The sequence below is a fragment of the Leucoraja erinacea genome, chromosome 8 (assembly GCF_028641065.1).
Source record: "Leucoraja erinacea ecotype New England chromosome 8, Leri_hhj_1, whole genome shotgun sequence".
Classification (NCBI taxonomy): domain Eukaryota; kingdom Metazoa; phylum Chordata; class Chondrichthyes; order Rajiformes; family Rajidae; genus Leucoraja; species Leucoraja erinaceus.
In genome coordinates this window covers 41,608,305-41,628,394 of record NC_073384.1, presented here as the reverse complement: position 1 = coordinate 41,628,394, position 20,090 = coordinate 41,608,305, and the positions used below count along the sequence as shown (strand labels likewise).

At 44.7% G+C, this 20,090-nt stretch overlaps 1 protein-coding gene across 1 annotated transcript; it reads right to left on the bottom strand.

The window, feature by feature from the left end:
• Positions 1-3,209: 3,209 nt before the first annotated feature.
• LOC129699615 (WD repeat-containing protein 64-like) lies at positions 3,210-19,149 on the bottom strand. The gene is made up of 4 exons (XM_055639573.1): positions 16,393-19,149; positions 13,489-13,619; positions 10,884-10,977; positions 3,210-4,173 (listed from the first exon to the last, which is right to left on the bottom strand). The coding sequence occupies exons 1-4, from the start codon at positions 16,544-16,546 to the stop codon at positions 3,806-3,808; spliced, it is 747 nt and encodes a 248-aa protein (XP_055495548.1). The 5' UTR covers positions 16,547-19,149; the 3' UTR covers positions 3,210-3,805.
• Positions 19,150-20,090: the final 941 nt, after the last annotated feature.

Sequence of the window (20,090 nt, the reverse complement as noted above, 5' to 3'; positions counted from 1 at the left end):
GGAGAAGAGACGGGGGGCGTGAGTGGCCAAAATCGGGGGGGGAAGGGGCACAGGCCCCGAGGGCAGGGCCCCGCTCCCCAGCACAGATGGGGTGTGGGGGGGTACCACCGGGGGGGCCCAGAACCCAACGTTCGGTGTGCTCAAAGCATGGACGCTAAGCCGATATCTCACTCCCTGGGAGATGCGCGGAAGAGGTGCTGCTGGTCACGTCTACACCCACCAAGCGAGGGGGACCAATGTGTGGTGGGCAACGGGCCAGTTTCAGTGCATGGTGTCGGTCAACGAGGGGGGGGGGTAGAAGACATGCGGAAACCCCGGCACCCACAGCAGTCTTGTCTGGGACCAGGCCAATGCCCACAAACCGCACCGGGAGCGGGAGAAACGCACGCAGGAGTGTGCTCCCGGGGGGACAACCCAAACTCCGGCACAAAAGCCCGGAACGCCCGGAAAGGCAGCGGCAGAGCCACAAGCTCGGGGGCAGCAACGCCGTGTGTGTGATTTGAGGGGAGAAGTGTGTAGTCTCTCTAAGCCACAAGCTGTCCGACTAAGTGTTCGGTTAGCAACCTACATTGCTATGTGCGTGTAAGAAATGTGTAGCTCACGTCCAAAATCTTTGGCGCGTGTGGTTCGCAGGGGGTGAGAAAGCACATCCTGCTGCGCGTGACACCGCCCTAAGGAGGCGGACCAGAGCGGCACAGAAAACCTAATTAATGCCGCAGTTCAACAAAAGCCTCAGTATAAGGGCGGGAGTGCCTATGCTGAGAGGGTACCTTTCTCAGAAGTGAACGACCGCGGTGTGGTTAAGCAGGCACGGATGCAACAAGACCCATGGCACGTCATAGAGAAAAGATAGACGACTTAAGTCACAGTTTAAGAAAGAGAGCGATAAAACAAGAAAAGAAAAGACAACGAAGCAGAGGGGATCCCTGTGGTCTGTCCAACAGCCCCAGGCCCGGCGAAATGAGAGGCAGTTAAGACGGAAAAAATTGGGCACCCCAAGAGGTTGAAGTTATAAGGGCCCGCGAGACGGACCAATCGACGGGGGGTGTGTAGAGGTATAGAAAGTGGAACGTCGAGCAGGATGATGCGTGCCGGATAAAGGCACACGGAGTGGATAGACGACAGTCTCATGGGACACAAGAAAAGGCTCAAGGCCGAAGCCAACGCCGGCACCCGAGGGCGATGGGCTAGGACTGACCCATAGCGAGGCAAACCCTCCCTGCGTAGGCAACAACGCAACGGCGTGTGGTGCGCCACGGGCTTGGACCGCAGTCTCAAGAGGGAACGTCACTGGAGTGGGTGAAAAGAACGCACCCCAATGCGGGGATTTGGGGTTTGGGAAGCGCACTGCAAAGAAGGCAAGGAAAAAGCAACGGGATCATGTTGTGTCGTGGTGTTGTGGCTGAGGTAAAGGGGGGTGCCCACCCATCTAGCACGAACGGGGCAAAATGTAGGTCCCAAGTCCGTGAAAGAGGTGCAAGACACGACACGGAGAGAGGACCAAGTGTGTGCTGTTACGACCCCAACGCACCGAACAGGCCGCGTCGGAGCTGCCTACCGCACGGGTCGTGTCGCGACGTCGTGGTGTTTGTGGTTGTGCAGGCAGATGCCCACGCAGGCCGGGGTCCCAACAAGCGAGAGTGGGGGGGACAAAGATGTGCCCCAAAAGAGGGAAGAAAAGAGGGCGGGGGAAAGGGAAACAAGAGCAGAGGAATGAGGGACACAATTCAGGGGCTGGCGGTGCACGACAAACGGCGAAAGCTACAAAGGGGAAGCGGCGGCAAAAAGGGGTCAGTGCGAGCGGGCAACATGGAGGACGGTTCACCAGTGCGTGGCTGTCAAGGGGGCACACTAGTGTCTGGTGTGGGCGGCAGTAGCCGGCGCTGGCCGGAGTTGAGACATGCCTTTCAATAGAAAACCAGGGGGCAGGCATGAGGAAGCGCCGGGAGGGCAGAAAAACGTGGAAAACCCCCGCGCGGAGGGAGGAGTAGTCTTGCTGTGCTCGCCCCAGCTCACTCATGGCCAAAGATAGGCGGGGGAGGCAAGGTAGGACAGGGGTGGGGGGGGGGGGGGAGGCACACGAAGGTGCGGCTGAAAGGCCAGGACCCAGTAGTCTGACCGAGAGGCGCGGTGGCGAGGGGGACCGCGGGTGGGGTGGGCCCCGGGCGATGTGTGGGCCCGCCCACCACCAAACCTGACGGGCGGGATGCCGGAAAGGTCAGACTCGGAATCTCCCGCCGGCGTGCTTAGCCGAGATAAGACGCAGGCCTGACGCGGCCCTGCTGCGCCAACTCCTACCTTTCGCCCCCCCTTCCGCCCTGGTACTCTCGTCGTACGGCTCCTCTCGCACCGCGAGGGTCGTGATATCGCTGGCGGGGGGGGGTCGGTTGTAATATGCTGTCATCTGGCGCCAGACTCGAAATCATGACCGACCCCGCGCTGGGGTCAGCTCCAGACGGTCTGGCCTAATTGAGTAGCCAGAGAACGGACGGGAGGGGGGAGAAGGAGCAGCGAGGACGGCGAGACGGAGGAGCTGGAAGGAGAACACCAGAAAGGGATGAAGGGGTAAGGAGGGTGCCAAAGGAAATGGGGGAACACAGACGAGGAAGGAACAAGGACGGAACAGGGCACAGGAAGGAACCATACGGGGACCAGGAAAAGGGTAGGAGAGGGAGGGGGAAAGAGGCGGAAAGAGCCAAGGGCCTGGGGGGGTTCACACCAACACGGCAGATGAGGCGCGCAGAGCAAAAAACACGGAGCAGCAACGGCCACGCTAACCCAGGAGTGGGGCAACACAGCAGCACAGTCCAGGCCGTGGCAGGTACATTCAGGGACACCTCAGAATAAACAAGGCAAGAGATGCAACTTTATTGTACCCAGCATGTAGGGAAAGAATTAATGAACATCAAAGTTGTGCACACCTTCGGATCTACAGAAATTGCAAAAGAGAAAGAAAGCCATCAATTCTTCCTTCCTTACTACCGATTCAACTTGCAAATGAACCTTTCAGGAATCCTGTACCGTCACTCCCAAGCTCCTTTGCACCTCCGACTACTGAGACCAGCATTTGTTGTCCATCTGTAATTTTATGGATGAACAATATATGTTGGCCTTACCTATAACCGTAAAGTTCCAAAAATATATATCATAAATAAAGTTAAAGGTCACTGTTCGATGTCCTTTGAACATTTACTCTACATTTACACTTAGATGCTGTTTTACACCAAAGATAGATACAAAATTCTGAAGTAACTCAGTGACTACAGTCTGCAGAAGGGTTCAGACCTGAATCATCCCTATTCGTTTTCTCCAGAGATGCTACCTGACCCACTGAGTTACTCAAACACTTTGTGTCTATCTTTGGTACATTTACTGTAATATTGAAATGGAGGACCACCTCACATACTCAATTCTTTTTGAAACTATGAAGAGTATAGAGGTGGAAAGTCATGTTGCAGTTATATAAGACGTTGGTGAGACCACATTTCGAGTATTTTGTTGTTCAATCCTGGGCACCATGTTATAGGAATGATGCTGCCAAGTTGGAAAGGATGAAGAGAAGATTTACAAGGATGTTTCCAGGACTCGAGGGCCTAAGCTGTAGGGCAAGGTTGAGCAGGCTGGGACTCTATTCCCTGGAGTGCAGGAGGGTGAGGGGTGATATTATAGCGGTGTACAAAATCATGAGAGGAATAGATCGGGTAGATGCACAGAGTCTCTTGCCCAGAGTAGGGGAATAGAAAGCCAGAAGGCATTGTTTAAGGTGAAGGGGGAAAGAATTTCTAGGAATCTGCTGGGTAACTTTTCAACACCATATGGATGTATGGGACGAGCTGCTGGAGGAGGTAGTTGAGGCAGGGACTATCACAACATTTAAGAAGCAATTAGACAGATACATGGATAGGACAAGTTTAGAGGGGAATATTGGACAAATGCGGGCAAGTGGGACTAGAGTAGATAGGGCTTGTGGGTTGGTGGAGGCAAGTTGGGCTGAAGGACCTGTTTCCACACTGTATGACTCTATGACTAAGATTATGACGGAGACGAATGTAGCTCTCAAACTTACTCGACTGTTATAAACTAAAACTGCTCCTTTATGAGTGGCTGCTATCACTTGATCAACCTGTGGCACACTAATTATGCACTGAAGATGATCATGATGTCTTCTTTCTTCTGTTAAGACAAAATTCAATGGTTCCAGTAAAGACATTATTCACAAAAATCCATAATTTTCCCATTTTACCTGCAATTGGTATATGTACCATTGCACCATTTATTTGTCACCAATCCTATAACAAAGTCTAATTGACAATTTCAAAACCAACTATAATAAAACTATAATTTAATGAAGTCTACAGTGAGGGGGGGGGGGGGGGGGGGGGGGGGGGGGGGGGTGGGTTTAATAGGAACCTGAGGGTTAACTTTTTTTACACAAAGGGTGGTGGGTGTATAGAATGAGCTGCTGGAGGGGGTAGTTGAGGCAGGTCCTATCACAGCATTTAAACAAACTTTTAGACAGGTTCATGGATGGGATAGGTTCGGAGGGATATGAGGCAAATGCAGGCAGGTGGGACTAATGGTGATGGGACATGTTGGCCGGCATGGGCAAGTTGGGCCAAGGGGCCTGTTTCTGTGCTGTATGTCTATATGACTCTACATGGAATGCAAGATATTGTAATGCAACCTAGATTATTAGCTGTCGCTGCAATGCTGTTGAAATTACCAAGCCCAGGAAAACGGTAAGAGGTCTGGATGCAAGTGTTTTTAATATGCAGTGATAAACTATGGCCAGCAAATCTCAGTTTGCTTCCATCAAAAATGTAAGCTCCTGGCCTCTTTGGTATCATGGGAGTCCAGGAATGAATTCTCAATCCAATTTCAGCCTTGCTCAGCCATTAAAGGAGTAGGTTATAGAGGATTTTTTTTTTGCATGAAAGTACTCTGGCATTTTGTCTTTCCACTATTAATTCCAAGGGGATGTTGCAGGAAAACAGAGTGCTGAGCGAGCAGCTCACTGTTCAGCCTCTACAAACCACAAACTATTACATTTATGAGATTATATAAACCACGCAACCTATTGAGCTTGGTTCATTTAATATTGTGAATGATTATAGTTTGGTTCAGTTTAGTTTAATTTAGTGATAGAGTGTGGAAATAGGCCCTTTGGCCCACTGAGTCCGTGCCGACCAGCGATCATCCCATACACCAGTTCTGTCCTACACAACAGGGTCAATTTACTGAAGACAATTAAACCTAAAACCTGCATGTCTTTGGGATGTGAGAGGAAATCGGAGCACCTGGAGGAAACCCACATGGTCACAGGGAGAACATGCAAACTCCCTACAGACAGCACCCGTAGTCAGGGTCGAAACTCTGTCTCTGGTGATGTAAGGCAGCAACTCTACCACAACGCAGATTATAATCTTTCATCCAAATTCAAACCTAAAATTCCTTGTGCATCCAATTGTTTACTGATGCCAGCTTTAAATATGCAAAAGGACTCTACATCCACAGTCATCGGGAGTTTTGAATTTCCAAACATTTATAACTTTATGAGTAAAGGAATTTCTCCTGCTTACTCCTAACATAGATCTCAAGAAGGGAAGAAGCATTCACGGATGTATGTCTGAAATTGAAAATGTTCTATTCACTGCCATTGCCATTGCTCAGCTCAGTGAAAAGAAATCAGTATTGATCTCATATGAGACCATCTATCACTCTTTGCATTAAACCCCTATCAGATTGGGATTGTGGGCAGCTTCAATTGATTGCTACCAAGTCAATGGCCAACTATAGATCCTCAACACTGGTGCTCTGCAAGGATGCATTCTCAGCCCCTTTCTTTACTCCTTGTACTGTGCAGTCATGCACAAATCTATTTCAATGTTCAAATTCGAAGACAACACCATCATTTTGGGCCGGATATCAAATAAAGAAACTAAACTAAACTAAAAGTTATACTTTCATATCCACGTTGTTTTTTTCATATTCCTCCTCTTCCTTTTCAAGTCAGAACTTGGCCCCTCTCCTGCTCCGTTTCTGTTCCTGCTACTAAAGCAACAATTCTTTTAATTATACATTCGGGATAATGGCTTTACAGGCTGAACAAGTTGTTTAATTGCCCATTGCTAATTTCCCTAGGTGGCAGCACAGTGGCACAGCTGTTGGAGTTGCTGGCTTTCAGTGCTGTGTCAGAGACCCATGTCCGATCCTGATTACGGATGCTGTCTCCACGGAGTTTCAACATTCTCCCTGTGACCATGTAGGTTTTCTCCAGGCCTTCTGCACATTCCAAAGATGTGTGCGTTTGTAGGTCAATTGGCTTCTATAAATTGTCCCCAGTGTGTAGGATAAAACCATTGCAAGATGATTGCTGTCCCGCACGGACTAGGTGGGCAGAAGAGCCTGTTTATACACTATCTCTAAAACAAAAAAACCATAGGAGGTGGTGAACCGCTTTCTTGAATTGCTACAGTCCTTAAGGTGTGGTTTTACCTGCAATGCCTTTTTGGGAAGGAGTTCCAGGTTTTTACTCAGTAACAATGAAGGAATAGTAAGAAATATGCCCTTCAGCTCAACTTGCCCACATTGACCAACATGTTCCATCTACACGTCCCACTGCCTGCCATTTGGCCCATATCTCTCTAAAATGTTCCATTCATGTATCTGTCTAAATGTTTCTTAAACTTTGCGATAGTACCTGCCTCAAATTCCTCCTCTGGCGACTCGTTCCATACACCCACCACCCTTGGTATAAAAAAGTGACCCAGGTCCACATGGCCCACTGGAGGGCTTGGCCCCACTTGCCAGGAACACTCACGAACCACTGCTCTCCAGGAACACTCTCAGGAAACACTGGGATCAGCATTTACGCAGATTTACGCAGCATTTACCAGGATTAAAGGATTCTTTGCCTCCTGTGAACGCAAAGCATTTTCCTGCAGCAAAGCCAAAAAGATGCAAATTATTGATGATCCCTCCAAATTGCACAGCTGCCCCTGTTTTAACATCTGCTTTACGTGGGGACAATTGCCTAACCACAGATCAATTTTGCAGCGTAGCTTTCAAATAGGCATTGCACAAGGACTGTTGTCGCCGGTACGTGTGTCACATGCTTCAGGGATGTGTGTGAACCACAGGCTTGAAAACCTTGGAAAATGCTTGCAGTGAAGATTTACGAGGATGTTGCCAGGACTCGAGGGCCAGAGCGATAGGTAGTGGTTGAGCAGGCTTGGGCTCTCTTCATTGGAGTGCATGAGGATGAGGGGTGATTTTTTTTTTATTTAAAAAAAAATTACAATCAGTGTACAAAAGTATAAACCACAGCATATGACATAATACATTTATTGTACAGTTTCAATTTTAATTTTAAACTAAGATGAAATAGAAAAAGAGAGAAAAAGCAAGAAAGAGAGAAAATGAAAGAGAAAGTGAATGTGAATGTGTAAGAATAGAACCCCTAAACTACCAAATGAGTGTGGTCGAAGAGTGAGTAAGTAAAAAAAATGAGAAAAAACGTAACAAAATAAAAAGACAAAAACAGAAAGAAAAACAAAAAGTGATGATATACCTGCTCCATTTCTCTCCCCACCCATCACCCAACCCATGAATCGGTTTAATTCCGAAGTTGTGTTGCACCATACTATCCTTGTAATGAATCAATGAATGGAATCCATGTCTTCAAAAATTGCTCTGGTTTTCCTGCTAAGACAAGTCTCATATATTCAAGATGTAGCATCTCAGACATGTTTGTAATCCACATTTTAAGAGTAGGGGCAGATGTATTTTTCCAAAATTTAAGTATTCGTTTTTTCGCCGTTATCAGGCCATAGTTAAGGAAACGTCTTTAAAATATTGATAGCTCAGGGCAGGCTTCTAATGTTCCAAAAATAATCAGTTCCGTATGGGGGTCCAGTTTTGTTTTTAATGTTTTTGAGAAAATTTCAAAAATTCCTTTCCAAAAGTTATGTAGTTTTATGCAAGAGGCAAAGGAATGTGTTATAGTTGCTTCTTGAAGGAGACATTTGTCACAAATAGGAGATACATTTGAAAAAAATCTTATTCATTTCAGTCTTTAAGTAGTAGAGTCTGTGCAGTGTTTTAAATTAGATTAAAATGTGTCTAACATTAATCGAACAATTATGTATATATAAAAGATTTGTTTCCCATCTGTCTGGAAATGTTTAGGCCTAATTCCTCTTCCCAGTCTCTTCTAATTGCGTCTGACGGTGGAATTTCTATATTTAGAAGGGTATTATACAAGTATGATGTTAAATTGTTTAAGAAGGAACTGCAGATGCTGGGAAATCGTAGGTACACTACACTACACACCTACGGACTTTTTATAGGGGGACTGTCGAGAGCACATTGACCTACGGCATCACTTCCTGGTTCGGGAGCTGCAAGGCATACGAACGGCACCAACTAGACAGGATAGTGAAGACCGCCAGCAGGATTATTGGTGCTCCACTCCCCTTCCTGCTGGACATATACAGTAAGAGATGTATCAGCAGAGCCATCTCCATCATCAAAGACCCTTACCACCCATCGCATGACATTTTCTCCATCCTGCCATCTGGGAAGAGGTACAGGAGCATTAGCTGCAAAACCAGCAGGATGCTCCTCAGCTTCTTCCCACAGGCTATAAGACTGCTAAATGGACTTTGCCCCCTGCCAAGTATCGCGCACAAACCCCCACACTGCAGCAGAGCCACTGTTGTGCCGCTGCCGTTCGGAACGCCTGTTGAATGTTTAGTAGAGTGTTAAATTTGTTCATGATACATGTATTTTTTTTATTTCTATTTATTTTTCATGCACACTGAATGGACACTGGTTGAGCAACGTTTTTTTGTTTCCTCTGGGTATGCGAATACTCAGGAAAAGACAATAAAGATATACAATACAATACAATACAATACACAAATTGTTTGTTAAATTGTTTGACTCTATTCATACCTTTGTCTAATATATCTGGCAGCAAAGTTTGATAGTCATGGGTATATATTTTCAAATAATCTTAAATTTGAAGATATCAAAAATATTGATTACCTTTCAGATTGTATTTCGACTGTAATTTCTGAAATGACAGGAGATTTCCCATCTCGTAGAGAACTCCAAGTTTTTTTAATTCTTATTCATTCCCAATAAGTAAACGTTTTATCTATAATAGATGGCTTAAACGAAGGATTATTAACTATTGGTGAAAGAAAATTAATTTCTTGGTTTAAAAGTTGATTTTACTTGTCTCCAGATTCGTAAAGTGCTGTGAATAATCGGATTTTTTTATCATATAGTGTGTTCTTCAACTTTGTTGGAGAGAGAAGAATCGGGCCTCTATTAAAAGACAAGCAGTCCTCTCTCTCCATTATTAGCCAGGGGTGATCTTATAGAGGTGTAAGATCACGAGAGGAATAGACCTGGTAAATGCACAGGGTATTTTTCACAGAGTAGAGGAATCAAGAACCAGAGGACATAGGTTTAAGGTGAGGGGGGATAAGATAGGAACCTGAGGGGTAACTTTTTTTACCCCAAGGGTTGTTGGAGGAGGTAGTTGAGGCAGCTATTACCACACCATTTAAAAAATATTTAAGACAGGTACATGGATAAGATAGATTTACGCGGGAAGGTGGGATTAGTGTAGATGGGACATGTTAGTCGGTGCGGGCAAGTTGGGCTGAAGGGCCTGCTTCCACTCTGTATTACTCCAATTTGATTATTTGACATTATATTAAACATTATAACACTACTCCTATTTCACATGGTATTAGGGTTAGGGTACTGATTATGGATAGAAAATTGGTTGGCAGACAGGAAACAAAGACTGGGGATTAATGGGTCCCTTTCAGATTGGCAGGCCGTGACTAGTGGGGTACCGCAGGGCTCGGTGCTGGGACGACAGCTATTTACAATATACTGTACATTAATGATTTAGATGAATGATTAATAGACAATAGACAATAGACTATAGGTTTCAGGAGTAGGCCATTCGGTCCTTTCAATGGAGCCAGCACCGCCCATTCAATGCGATCATGGCTGATCATCCCCAATCAGTACCCCATTCCTACCTTCTCCCTATATCCCCTCACCCCGCTATCTTTAAGAGCCCTATCTAGCTCTCTCTTGAAAGTATCCAGAGAAACGGCCTTCACCGCCCTCTGAGGCAGAGAATTCCACACTCACAACTATGAGTAAAGTGTTTCCTCGTCTCTGTTCTAAATGGCTTACCCCTTATCCTTAAACTGTGGCCCCTGGTTCTGGACTCCCCCAACATCGGGAACATGTTTTCTGCCTCCAGTATGTTCAAACCCTTAACAATCTTATATATTTCAATAAGAAACCCTCTCATCCTTCTAATCGCCAGAGCATACAAGCTGGAATTTAGGATGAGAGGGGATCTATTGAAAAATATAAGATTATTAACGGATTGGACACGCTAGAGGCAGGAAACATGTTCCCGATATTGGGGGAGTCCAGAACCAGGGGCCACAGTTTAAGAATAAGTGGTTAGCAATTTAGAACGGAGACGAGGAAAAACATTTTCACCCAGAGAGTTGTGAATCTGTGGAATTCTCTGCCTCAGGCCAATTCCCTGGATGCTTTCAAGAGAGATTTGGATAGAGCTCTTAAAGATAGCAGAGTCAAGGGATATGGGGAGAAGACAGGAAAGGGGTAATGATTGTGGATGATCAGCCATGATCGCAGTGAATGGCAGTGCTGGCTCGAAGGGTCGAATTGAACCTATTGTCTCTTGTCTATATCTCATCATTAGAACAGCAAGGTACTTGGATACCTAATTGTTTGTTGACAGCAAAGTCCAAGTGATTTTGTACTCTAAATAATTAATTGCTAAATTACTAATAATTTTACAAAACTATTTGTATTACCTTCTCTCTGTTCAATACACTGTCGCCTGGAGAGCATAAATATTGGTGCTTCTCTCATGATATCCTGCCCAAGTGATGGAAAATAGCCAAAAAGCTGCAAAAAACTATTGTAATTAAACCTTCTGTTACAAATATCATTATTGTTAAGATATGTTAAATGACCATAAAATGTCCTTCTTGTCAACAAAAATTGAATTGAATTGAAAGATACAGCATGGAAACAGACCCTTCAGCCCAGTGAGTCCATGTTGACCCATTCACACTAATCATATGTTAGCCGACTTTCTCAAGTCTATCAACTGCGCCACTGTGCCACCCTAAATGGCAAATCTTCTCAATTCTAATTCCATTCAATCATAAGAAAACTCAAAAAGCTTTCTCTGCATTGTTCGATTCTGTCTTCTGTTACTGTTCTGCACCAGGCAACCGAACCACCCTATCAACAACTAGACAACAGTTCTGAGCAACCATCTACCTCATTGGAGACCATTTGACTATCTTTAATTGGACTACTGTACTTTATCTTGCATTATGCAATGTTCCCTTTATCCTGTGGATAAACTGTGGACATCTCGATTGTAACCATATATAGTCTCCCCGCAGACTGGATAGCACGCAGCAAAAATGCTTTTCACTGTAACTTGGTGCACATACAGTAGAGTCATAGAATCATACAGTGCGGAAACAGGTCCTTCGGCCCAACATGCCCACACCAACCAACATGACCAATCTAAACTAGTCCCACCTGCCAACTTTTGGCCCATATCCCTCTGAACCTATCTTATGCATGTACCTGTCTAAATACTTTTAAACGTTGTGATAGCACCTGCCTCAACTACCTCCTCCATCCGGCAGCTCATTCCATACACCTACCACCCTTTGTATAAAAAAGTTGCCCCTCAGGTTCCCATTAAATCTTTCCTCCCTCCTCATCTCAAACCTGACAATAAACTAAACTAAACTGAACATCTTTGCACTGGCTGCAAACTGTAATCATAGAATCACGGTGGAGAGATGGGTGCTAAATTGCAGAGCATTGGAAAATGGGTGGAAATATAATGAGATGTTTTACCCAGATTCATTTACCAGATGCAGAGCACACAGAATGTGTTCATGACCAGGACTTCATGGGTAATCAGGCTGCCATTGTGCCTGGGGTTGCTTTGAACATTGTAGCAATAGATTGAGCATAAAACTTTCCCATTTTTTAATCTTTATTCAGAAGACATTTGCCACAGGGGGCACAGACTTAAATTCAGTCCTCTTTAAATGCAAGGGAAAAAAATACATCATAAAAAATGGTGGGTGCTAAATTGCAGAGCAGTGGTGGAACAGTCACTGCTCATAAGAACTGGAGTGTAGAGTTTAATAGTTGGCACCAAAACATGGCGTCTCTTGCATTCTGCCTCGGTAGACTATTTCTGAACATTTACTAATCGGGGATCAGGGGCATGGTAATACTCTACTGGACTGTTTGTAAGGAAAAGTATTTCACTGCATTAGCATTTAGAATATGTGACAATGAAAGCACCATTGAATCCACTCTGTGATTCAAGTGAATCTAAGAGCATTTTTCAAAGAGACACCCACTTATATCTAAGATAGCTGAGAATGTAAATACATTCCAGAAATAATAATGAATTCAGAGAAAAGTAAAAATAGATTTCAGACTGTGGGCAAATTTAAAAAAAAATCATGATATTCACTGAATAATAACAACAAGTTGGGCGGCACAGTGGCGCAGCTGGTAGAGCTGCTCCCTCACAGCACCAGAGAGCCTAGTTCGATCCTGACCTTGGGTGCTGTCTGTGTGCACTAGTTCTATCCTACACACTAGGGACACGTTACAGAAGGCAATTAAACTGCAAACCCGCACGTCTTTGAAATGTGGGAGGAAACCAGGGCACCCAGAGAAAACGCATGCGGTACAAACTCCACACAGACAGCACCTGTAGTCAGGATTCTATGCAGCCCGGATCTCTCACGCTGTGAAACAACAACTACCACCTTGCTGTCCCTCTACGCTTTGATTTGTACATCTGTCGCTCAGATCATTCCTGAGCACTTTAAATCAGATGTTTAGGTTGTAAATCCTTCTCTCGGAAGAGTCTGCATAGAGTCATATGGCGCCATCTTTAACGTGCCTATATGATGCATGTCACAATAAACCCCTTCAAATCTTTATTGTGCCGGGCTTTCGTGAATTTGAATATCAGTGCCTGCACTTTTAGCCAGAGGGTGGGTGAACCTGTGGAATTCAGTGCCATAGATGGCTGTGGAAGCCATAGGGTATTTTTAAAGCGGAGTTTGATAGATTCTTGATTAGTAAGGGCTTCAAAGGTTACAGGAAGAAGCCAGAAGAATGGGGTTGAGAGAGAAAGATAGATCAGCCATCTATCGAATGGTGGAGTAGACCTAATGGGCCAAATGGCCTAATTCTGCTCCTATGTCTTAAGGTCTTATGGTCTTACATTTAATTAACCTCATTGGAGCAGCTGAAGTTGACGTTCTGAGGTCAAAGGTAATGATCCAATTGAACAAATAATAGCATGAAAATAATGTATACAAATTCTTCCTTATAAAATAAATTGTCATAAAACCTTACTTCAGTCCAGTCAACATGTGAATCCAGATTGTTATTGATCTTCTTAAAAACAGTCTTTATGCTTTCAGTTTTCAGTTCACCTATGAAGAGATCCTGAACCGTATCATAGAACACATCATATGTCATAGGGTCTGGATAAAAAAAGTAAGAAATGCATTGCAATATATATGTAAAAATAAATACATTTAAAATGCAAATATCTAAGCAAAATATTTTAAATCCAAAATAAATACAGAAAATATCAGAAATATTCAGCTAGTCAAGTAAGGAATTGTGGAATAAAATAGGATTTCAAATTTACTAACTTTAGAGTATTAGAGTTATACAGCATGGAAAACAGACCCTTTTGACCAACTTGCCCACGCCGACCAACATGCCCCCCGTTACACTAGTGCCATTTGGGCCATATCCCTCTAAACCTGTCCAATTCATGAACCTGTCTAAATGTTTCTTAAACGTTGCGATAGTACCTGCCTCAACTATCTCCCCTAGCAGCTCTTTCAATACACCCATCACCCTTTGTGTGAAAGAGTTACCCCCTCAGGTTCCTATTAAAATCTTTCCCCCCTCACCTTAACACCACGTCCTCTGGTTCTCGAATCCCTACTCTGGGCAAGAGGCTCCGTTCGTCTACCCGATCTATTCCTCTTATAATTTTATACACCTCTATGTGATCACCTTCCATCCTCCTACACTTCAAGGAACAAAGTCCTCCTAGCCTGCTCAACCTCTCCCTATAGCTCAGGCCCCTGAGTCCTGGCAACATCCTTGTAAATCTTCTCTGCATCCTTTCCAGTCTCTTTCCTATAACATGGTGCGCAGAACTGAACACAATACTGCAAAATAGACTCGGCTTGTACTCTCTAGAATTTAGAAGATTGAGGGGGGATCTTATAGAAACGTACAAAATTCTTAAGGGGTTGTACAGGCTAGATGCAGGAAGATTGTTCCCGATGTTGGGGAAGTTCAGAACAAGGGGTCACAGTTTAAGGATAAGGGGGAAATCTTTTAGGACCAAGATGAGAAAACCATTTTTCACACAGAGAGTGGTGAATCTGTGGAACTCTCTGCCACAGAGGGTAGTTGAGGCCAGTTCATTCGCTATATTTAAGAGGGAGTTAGATGTGGCCCTTGTGGCTAAAGGGATCAGGGGGTATGGAGAGAAGGCAGGTTCAGGATACTGAGTTGGATGATCAGCCATGATCATATTGAATGGCGGTGCAGGGTCAAAGGGCCGAATGGCCTACTCCTGCACCTATTTTCCATGTTTCTATGTTTCTATGTTTCTAAATGCGGCCTCACCAATTTATATAACTGCAACCTGACCTCCCAACTTCTATGCTCAAATTTAATTAGAAAGGGTCAGTTAATAGCGTAACAAAGGTAGCATAGTGGCGCAGGTAGAGTTGCTATCTCACAGCAAAAGACACCCAGGTTTGATCCTGACCTCAGGTTCTGTCTGTGTGGAGTTTGCACGTTCTCCCTATTTACGGTGATCCAGTTTCCTCCCACACCCAAAAGACGTGCGGGTTTGTACGTTAATTACAGGTCTGTAAATTGCCCCAAGTCTGCAGGGAATGGGCGAGAAAGTGGGATAACATGGAACTAAGGTGAACGGGTGATCGATGGTTGGCATGGACTAGGTGGGCCAAAGGGCTTTTTTTCTTTGCTGTGTCTCAACACTAAAACAAATTTCTAAGATGGGGTAAAATGAAGGCTGGCAGGAAAGAATTAAGAATGGTGATACAGAAAACAGCAGGAACAGCAGGTGCAGCAGCATCCGTGCGGGCAATATGTATAATCAACATTTCAGCTCCAGACGATCCAGACAGAGGCGATGGCTGGAGGCCCTGTAGCAGCCTGGACCTCGTCTGGATCGGGCACCACTCCAGGAGACTGAGCACACAGACAGAGGACTTTGAAAAAGGCACCAAGACCCAGGCCTCTGTATATGGTCACAGTGGGCTATTTCTACATTTGTATTAAATTTGAGGTTGTGTTTTTGTATAGTAATCATTTACTGAATTGGAAACCAAAAAATAAGAATTTCACTGTGCCTCAGTACATGATTAAAGAGAATCGTGGAACTATTGAACCATACTAGGACTGAGAGAGGGCTGGTAGAAGAGAGCAAGAGAGATGGTGAGGAAGGGGTAGGCAGGTGATAGGGAGAAGCAGGCGGTGGTCAGATGGAGCAGGTGGGATGAGGGGAGGGTTGAATTAGAGACAGAGACTGAAGGGAGATGAGTGGAAACACGAGAGGCTGCTGATGCTGGAACCTGAGGTGGAGAAGGTGATAATTGATACACGCTAGGGACACTAGGGACAATTTACAATCTTACCAAAGCCAATAAACCTACGAACCTCCACCTCTTTGGAAACATAGACATAGAAACATAAAAAATAGGTACAGGAGTAGGCCATTCGGCCCTTCAAGCCTGCAGTGCCATTCAATATGATCATATCTGATCATCCAACTCAGTATCCTGTACCTGCCTTCTCTCCATACCCCCTGATCCCTTTAGCTACAAGGGCCACATCTAACTCCCTCTTAAATATAGCCAATGAACTGGCCTCAACTGCCTTCTGTGGCAGAGATTTCCACAGATTCACCACTCTCTGTGTGAAAAATGTTTTTCTCATCTCGGTCCTAAAAGATTTCCCCCTTATCCTATGGAGTGTGGGAGGAAACTGGAGCACCCGGAGAAAACCCTCGCGCTCACAGCTAACTCTGTACAGACAGTATCTGTAGTCAGGATGGAACCCTGTGTTGTCAGGCAGCAACTCTACTGCTGCGCCACCGCGCCGTTCGATTGTGTTTGCAATGATGATAGGCAAACTGTCAGAATATGCCTTCCTATCAATCTGATGGAATGGTCATCATAGCATCACAAGAATGCTCACCAGCATCCGCCATCTTCTTATAGTTTTCAGAGTCATTCATGTTCTGCAGCATTTTTCCCACCATTGAGCGGTATTTGTTGACCCGCTCCCTGAACGTGGGCAAGACGTACGGGAGGTCAAGTCCAGAATTTGAAACAAGAGTTTCCGTCGACATTGTGCCCGGATTCCTGCCCCTCGTCTTAATTTAAGAAAAGAAAACTCGATGAATCTGTAATATTTCAGGAAGATCCTCTGCTCAGCGTTGGACTGGATGCAATGTAGGGAAATGTAGGGACCTAGTACTCCTGAGATCGGGGGGAGCCCATGATCAGTTTAGGGGTTACCTGGACACACCTGGGCATGTATGGTGCTCCAACCTCTGTCATTTCCCCAGCAACCCCGACATGTACTGCCCAATCACAAGGCGACCCGGCCAGGCGATTGTCACATCAGCACTAGGCATGACATCGGTGCCATTGTGACGTCTAGTCAACACATGAGGAATTGAAGGCCAAGGCTTCTCGTGAACTGTGGGTGCTCATCATCCTATTACCGTCAGAAAGACTTGCGGCCTTGGATAGAGTGGATGTGGAGAAGATGTTTCCACTAGTGGGAGAGTCTAGGACCAGAGGGCACAGCCTCAGAATAAAAAGATGTTCCTTTTGGAAGAAGATGAGGAGGAATTTCTTTAGTTAGAGGGTGGTGAATCTGTGGAATTGGTTGCCACAGAAGGCTGCGGGGGCCAAGTCATTGGATATTTTAAAGTAAGAGATAGATAGATTATTGATTAGTATGGGTGTCAGCGGCTATGGGTAGAAGGCAGGAGAATGGGGTTAAGAGAGGAACATAGATCAGCCATGATTGAATGGCAGAGTAGATTTGATGGGCCAATTGGTCTAATTCTGCTCCTATCACATGAACTTATGAACAGTATTCCCGATTGCCAAATAAACTCGCCTTCCCATTCCCACACTGTCTATTCTGTCCTTGGCCTCCTCCATTGTCAGTGAGGCCAAATGCAAATTGGAGGAACAGCACCTCATATTTTGCTTTTTTGCAATATTGATTTCTCTAACTTTGCATCCCCTCTCTCTCCGTCCCTCCCCCACCCTAGTCATACTATTTTCGCTGTCGACCTGTTGCGTTTCACTGTCTGCATAACTCATTATCACGTGGCCCACAGCCAACAATGGACCATTGTGTGCTCCACCTTTCAAGATTCAAGAGACATTTATTGTCACATGCACCAACTGGTACAGTGAAATTTGGATCACCATACAGCCATACGAATAAATAAGAACACAACACACAAAAGATTTTAACACAAACATCCCCACACAGCAGAATCAAAGTTTCCCACAGTGACGGAAGGCACCAAAGTTCAGTCATCCTCCTCTTTCCTTGATCGTTACATTTTGCATACTATTCATTTGTTCTATATCTCTCTATATCACCGTCTATATTTTGTGTTTCCCGGTTCCCTGACTCTTAGTCTGAAGACCCAAAATGTCAACTGTTCCTATTATCCAGAGATGCTGTCTGACCCGCTGAGATTCTGTGCCCTCCGTACTGTAGAACTACAGTAATACATTAGAATGGATCCCAGCTAATGGTGGTCAAGGTAAAAGAAAATGTCTGATGTTAAAAGAAATCACACTCTGCGGTTAAAAAAAAATGGTGTTACAACTTGTACGTTTTTCTCTGCCTAATGAAACATTTTGACAACAGACGCAGTAAAGAACAGCTAGATTTGGAGAGTTACATCTTATTGATTGTTTTATTTTGCTTGCCCCCGTGGCCTGTGTTTCAAAGCAGTGCTTTATCGATGTGGTCGCAATTGACGGATATCCATGCCTCACCCCCTAGTTCAGCTGCATTTCATGTGGTTAAAGATTGGTTTTAACTCCAGACAAATTGCTTGAGCATAAAATCGTGGCTGATATTTTTTACTGCAGCAGCCACGGCCTGCATTACTGTAGAATTTTTTGTTTGTAGATGGGTTATTTAACCATCTGATGTATATCAGCGCCAGTGAGCCTGCAGAATTTATCGCCAGTGCCCCAAAGGTCTGCAACTTCTAGTGTATAATGTTGTGTGTGTGCATCATTATTCTGCTTTGCTCTAACTACAGACCCACCATCGATTTTACAGCAAATATGGTCCAGTGCTTCCTTTAACCTAGACAAAATTCCAACAAAATTCCAAGAGGGCACTTGAAGTCCTGCCCAGGTGAAGCAGCCAATCCTGACCTCATTAGGACTTCATAGGTTCATAAGTTCTCAGAGCAGAATTAGGCCATTTGGCCCATCAACTCTACCATTCAATCATTGAAACATAGAAAGTAGGTGCAGGAGTAGGCCATTTCGGCCCTTTGAGCCAGAACCACCATTCAATATGATCATGGCTGATCATCCAGTACCCTGATCAGTACCCTGTTCCTGCTTTTTCCCCACATCCCTTGATTCCCTTAGCCCTTAGAGCTAAATCTAACTCTCTCTTGAAAACATGGCTGATCTATCCTTCCCTCTCAACCCCATTCTCCTGCCTTCTCCCCACAGCCCCTGACACCATTACAAATCAATATCTATCTTTCTCCACCTTCAAAAATATTCACAGATTCACCACCCTCAGACTAAATAAATTCCTCCTCATCTCCTTTCCAAAGGTACATCCTTTTATTCTGAGGCTATAGCCTCTGGTCCTGGATTCTCCCACATCCACTTAATCCAGGACTTCTGCGGCCGATCCCTGGGTCGAATTTGCTGCCTGCAGCCACAGCTCTAGCTATGTGGCTCGATCGGAGCCAGCGGATCTATTGCCGATGTCCAAGCTGACTTTTCGGCCTAATATATCGTCCCGCCAGCGGCCTAGGCAGATCGCTCCAGTACCGTTCGTTTCCTCTCTGAGGCCTGCGTTGGACGCCGGGGGCAGTGGGCTTGGAAGGGGTAAAATTAGTGGGTCAGAGGTGTATTGTATCATTATTATGTGACCTCCGTTGGTCCGGCAAAACGGATAATCCGGCAAGGATCTGGAACGAAGGGTACCGGAAAATCAGTGGTGGACCTACTCACTTTGTGTTCTTTTATTGGGATATGTAAATATAGGCTGCTCCTGAAAGTATATACTTTATCAAAATGACCATGATAATGACATTTTACCTAGTAATTCAACTTTTCAATAGATCAGTCGATTCTGACTATAATTAAACATTTCCATTGAATGAATAGTAACCTGAAACATTAATTAATACCCATTGCTACATTTTACTGCCTAATCTGATGTGTATTTCCAGCATTTTCTGTTTTTATTGCATTTAATTAGAACTGTGTCAACCCCACTATAAACATGGGCATAATTATTTTAGACTAAGAAGTACAAAGTCAAACTAAACTTCGGTATTTAGTATTTACTTTTGCCTAAAGGTGTCGGTCTTTTGGGTCCAAACCTGGAGTTCAAACTACCATCCTAAACATTTAAAATAAACCAAAACAGTCCATCAAAAATGACTGTTGTTGTCAAATTAGCCTCCTTTACAAGGCCTTGATAAAATGAAGCCACAAGGATCTGTAGACAACGTGCAATAAAAAGGTACTGCAGGTGCTGGTTTATATCAAAGATAGACACAAAATCTTGGAGTAACTCAACATGTCAAGCAGCAACTCTGGAAAACATAGAGAGGTGACATTTTGGGTCGGGAATCTTCTTAAACGAAGAAGGAT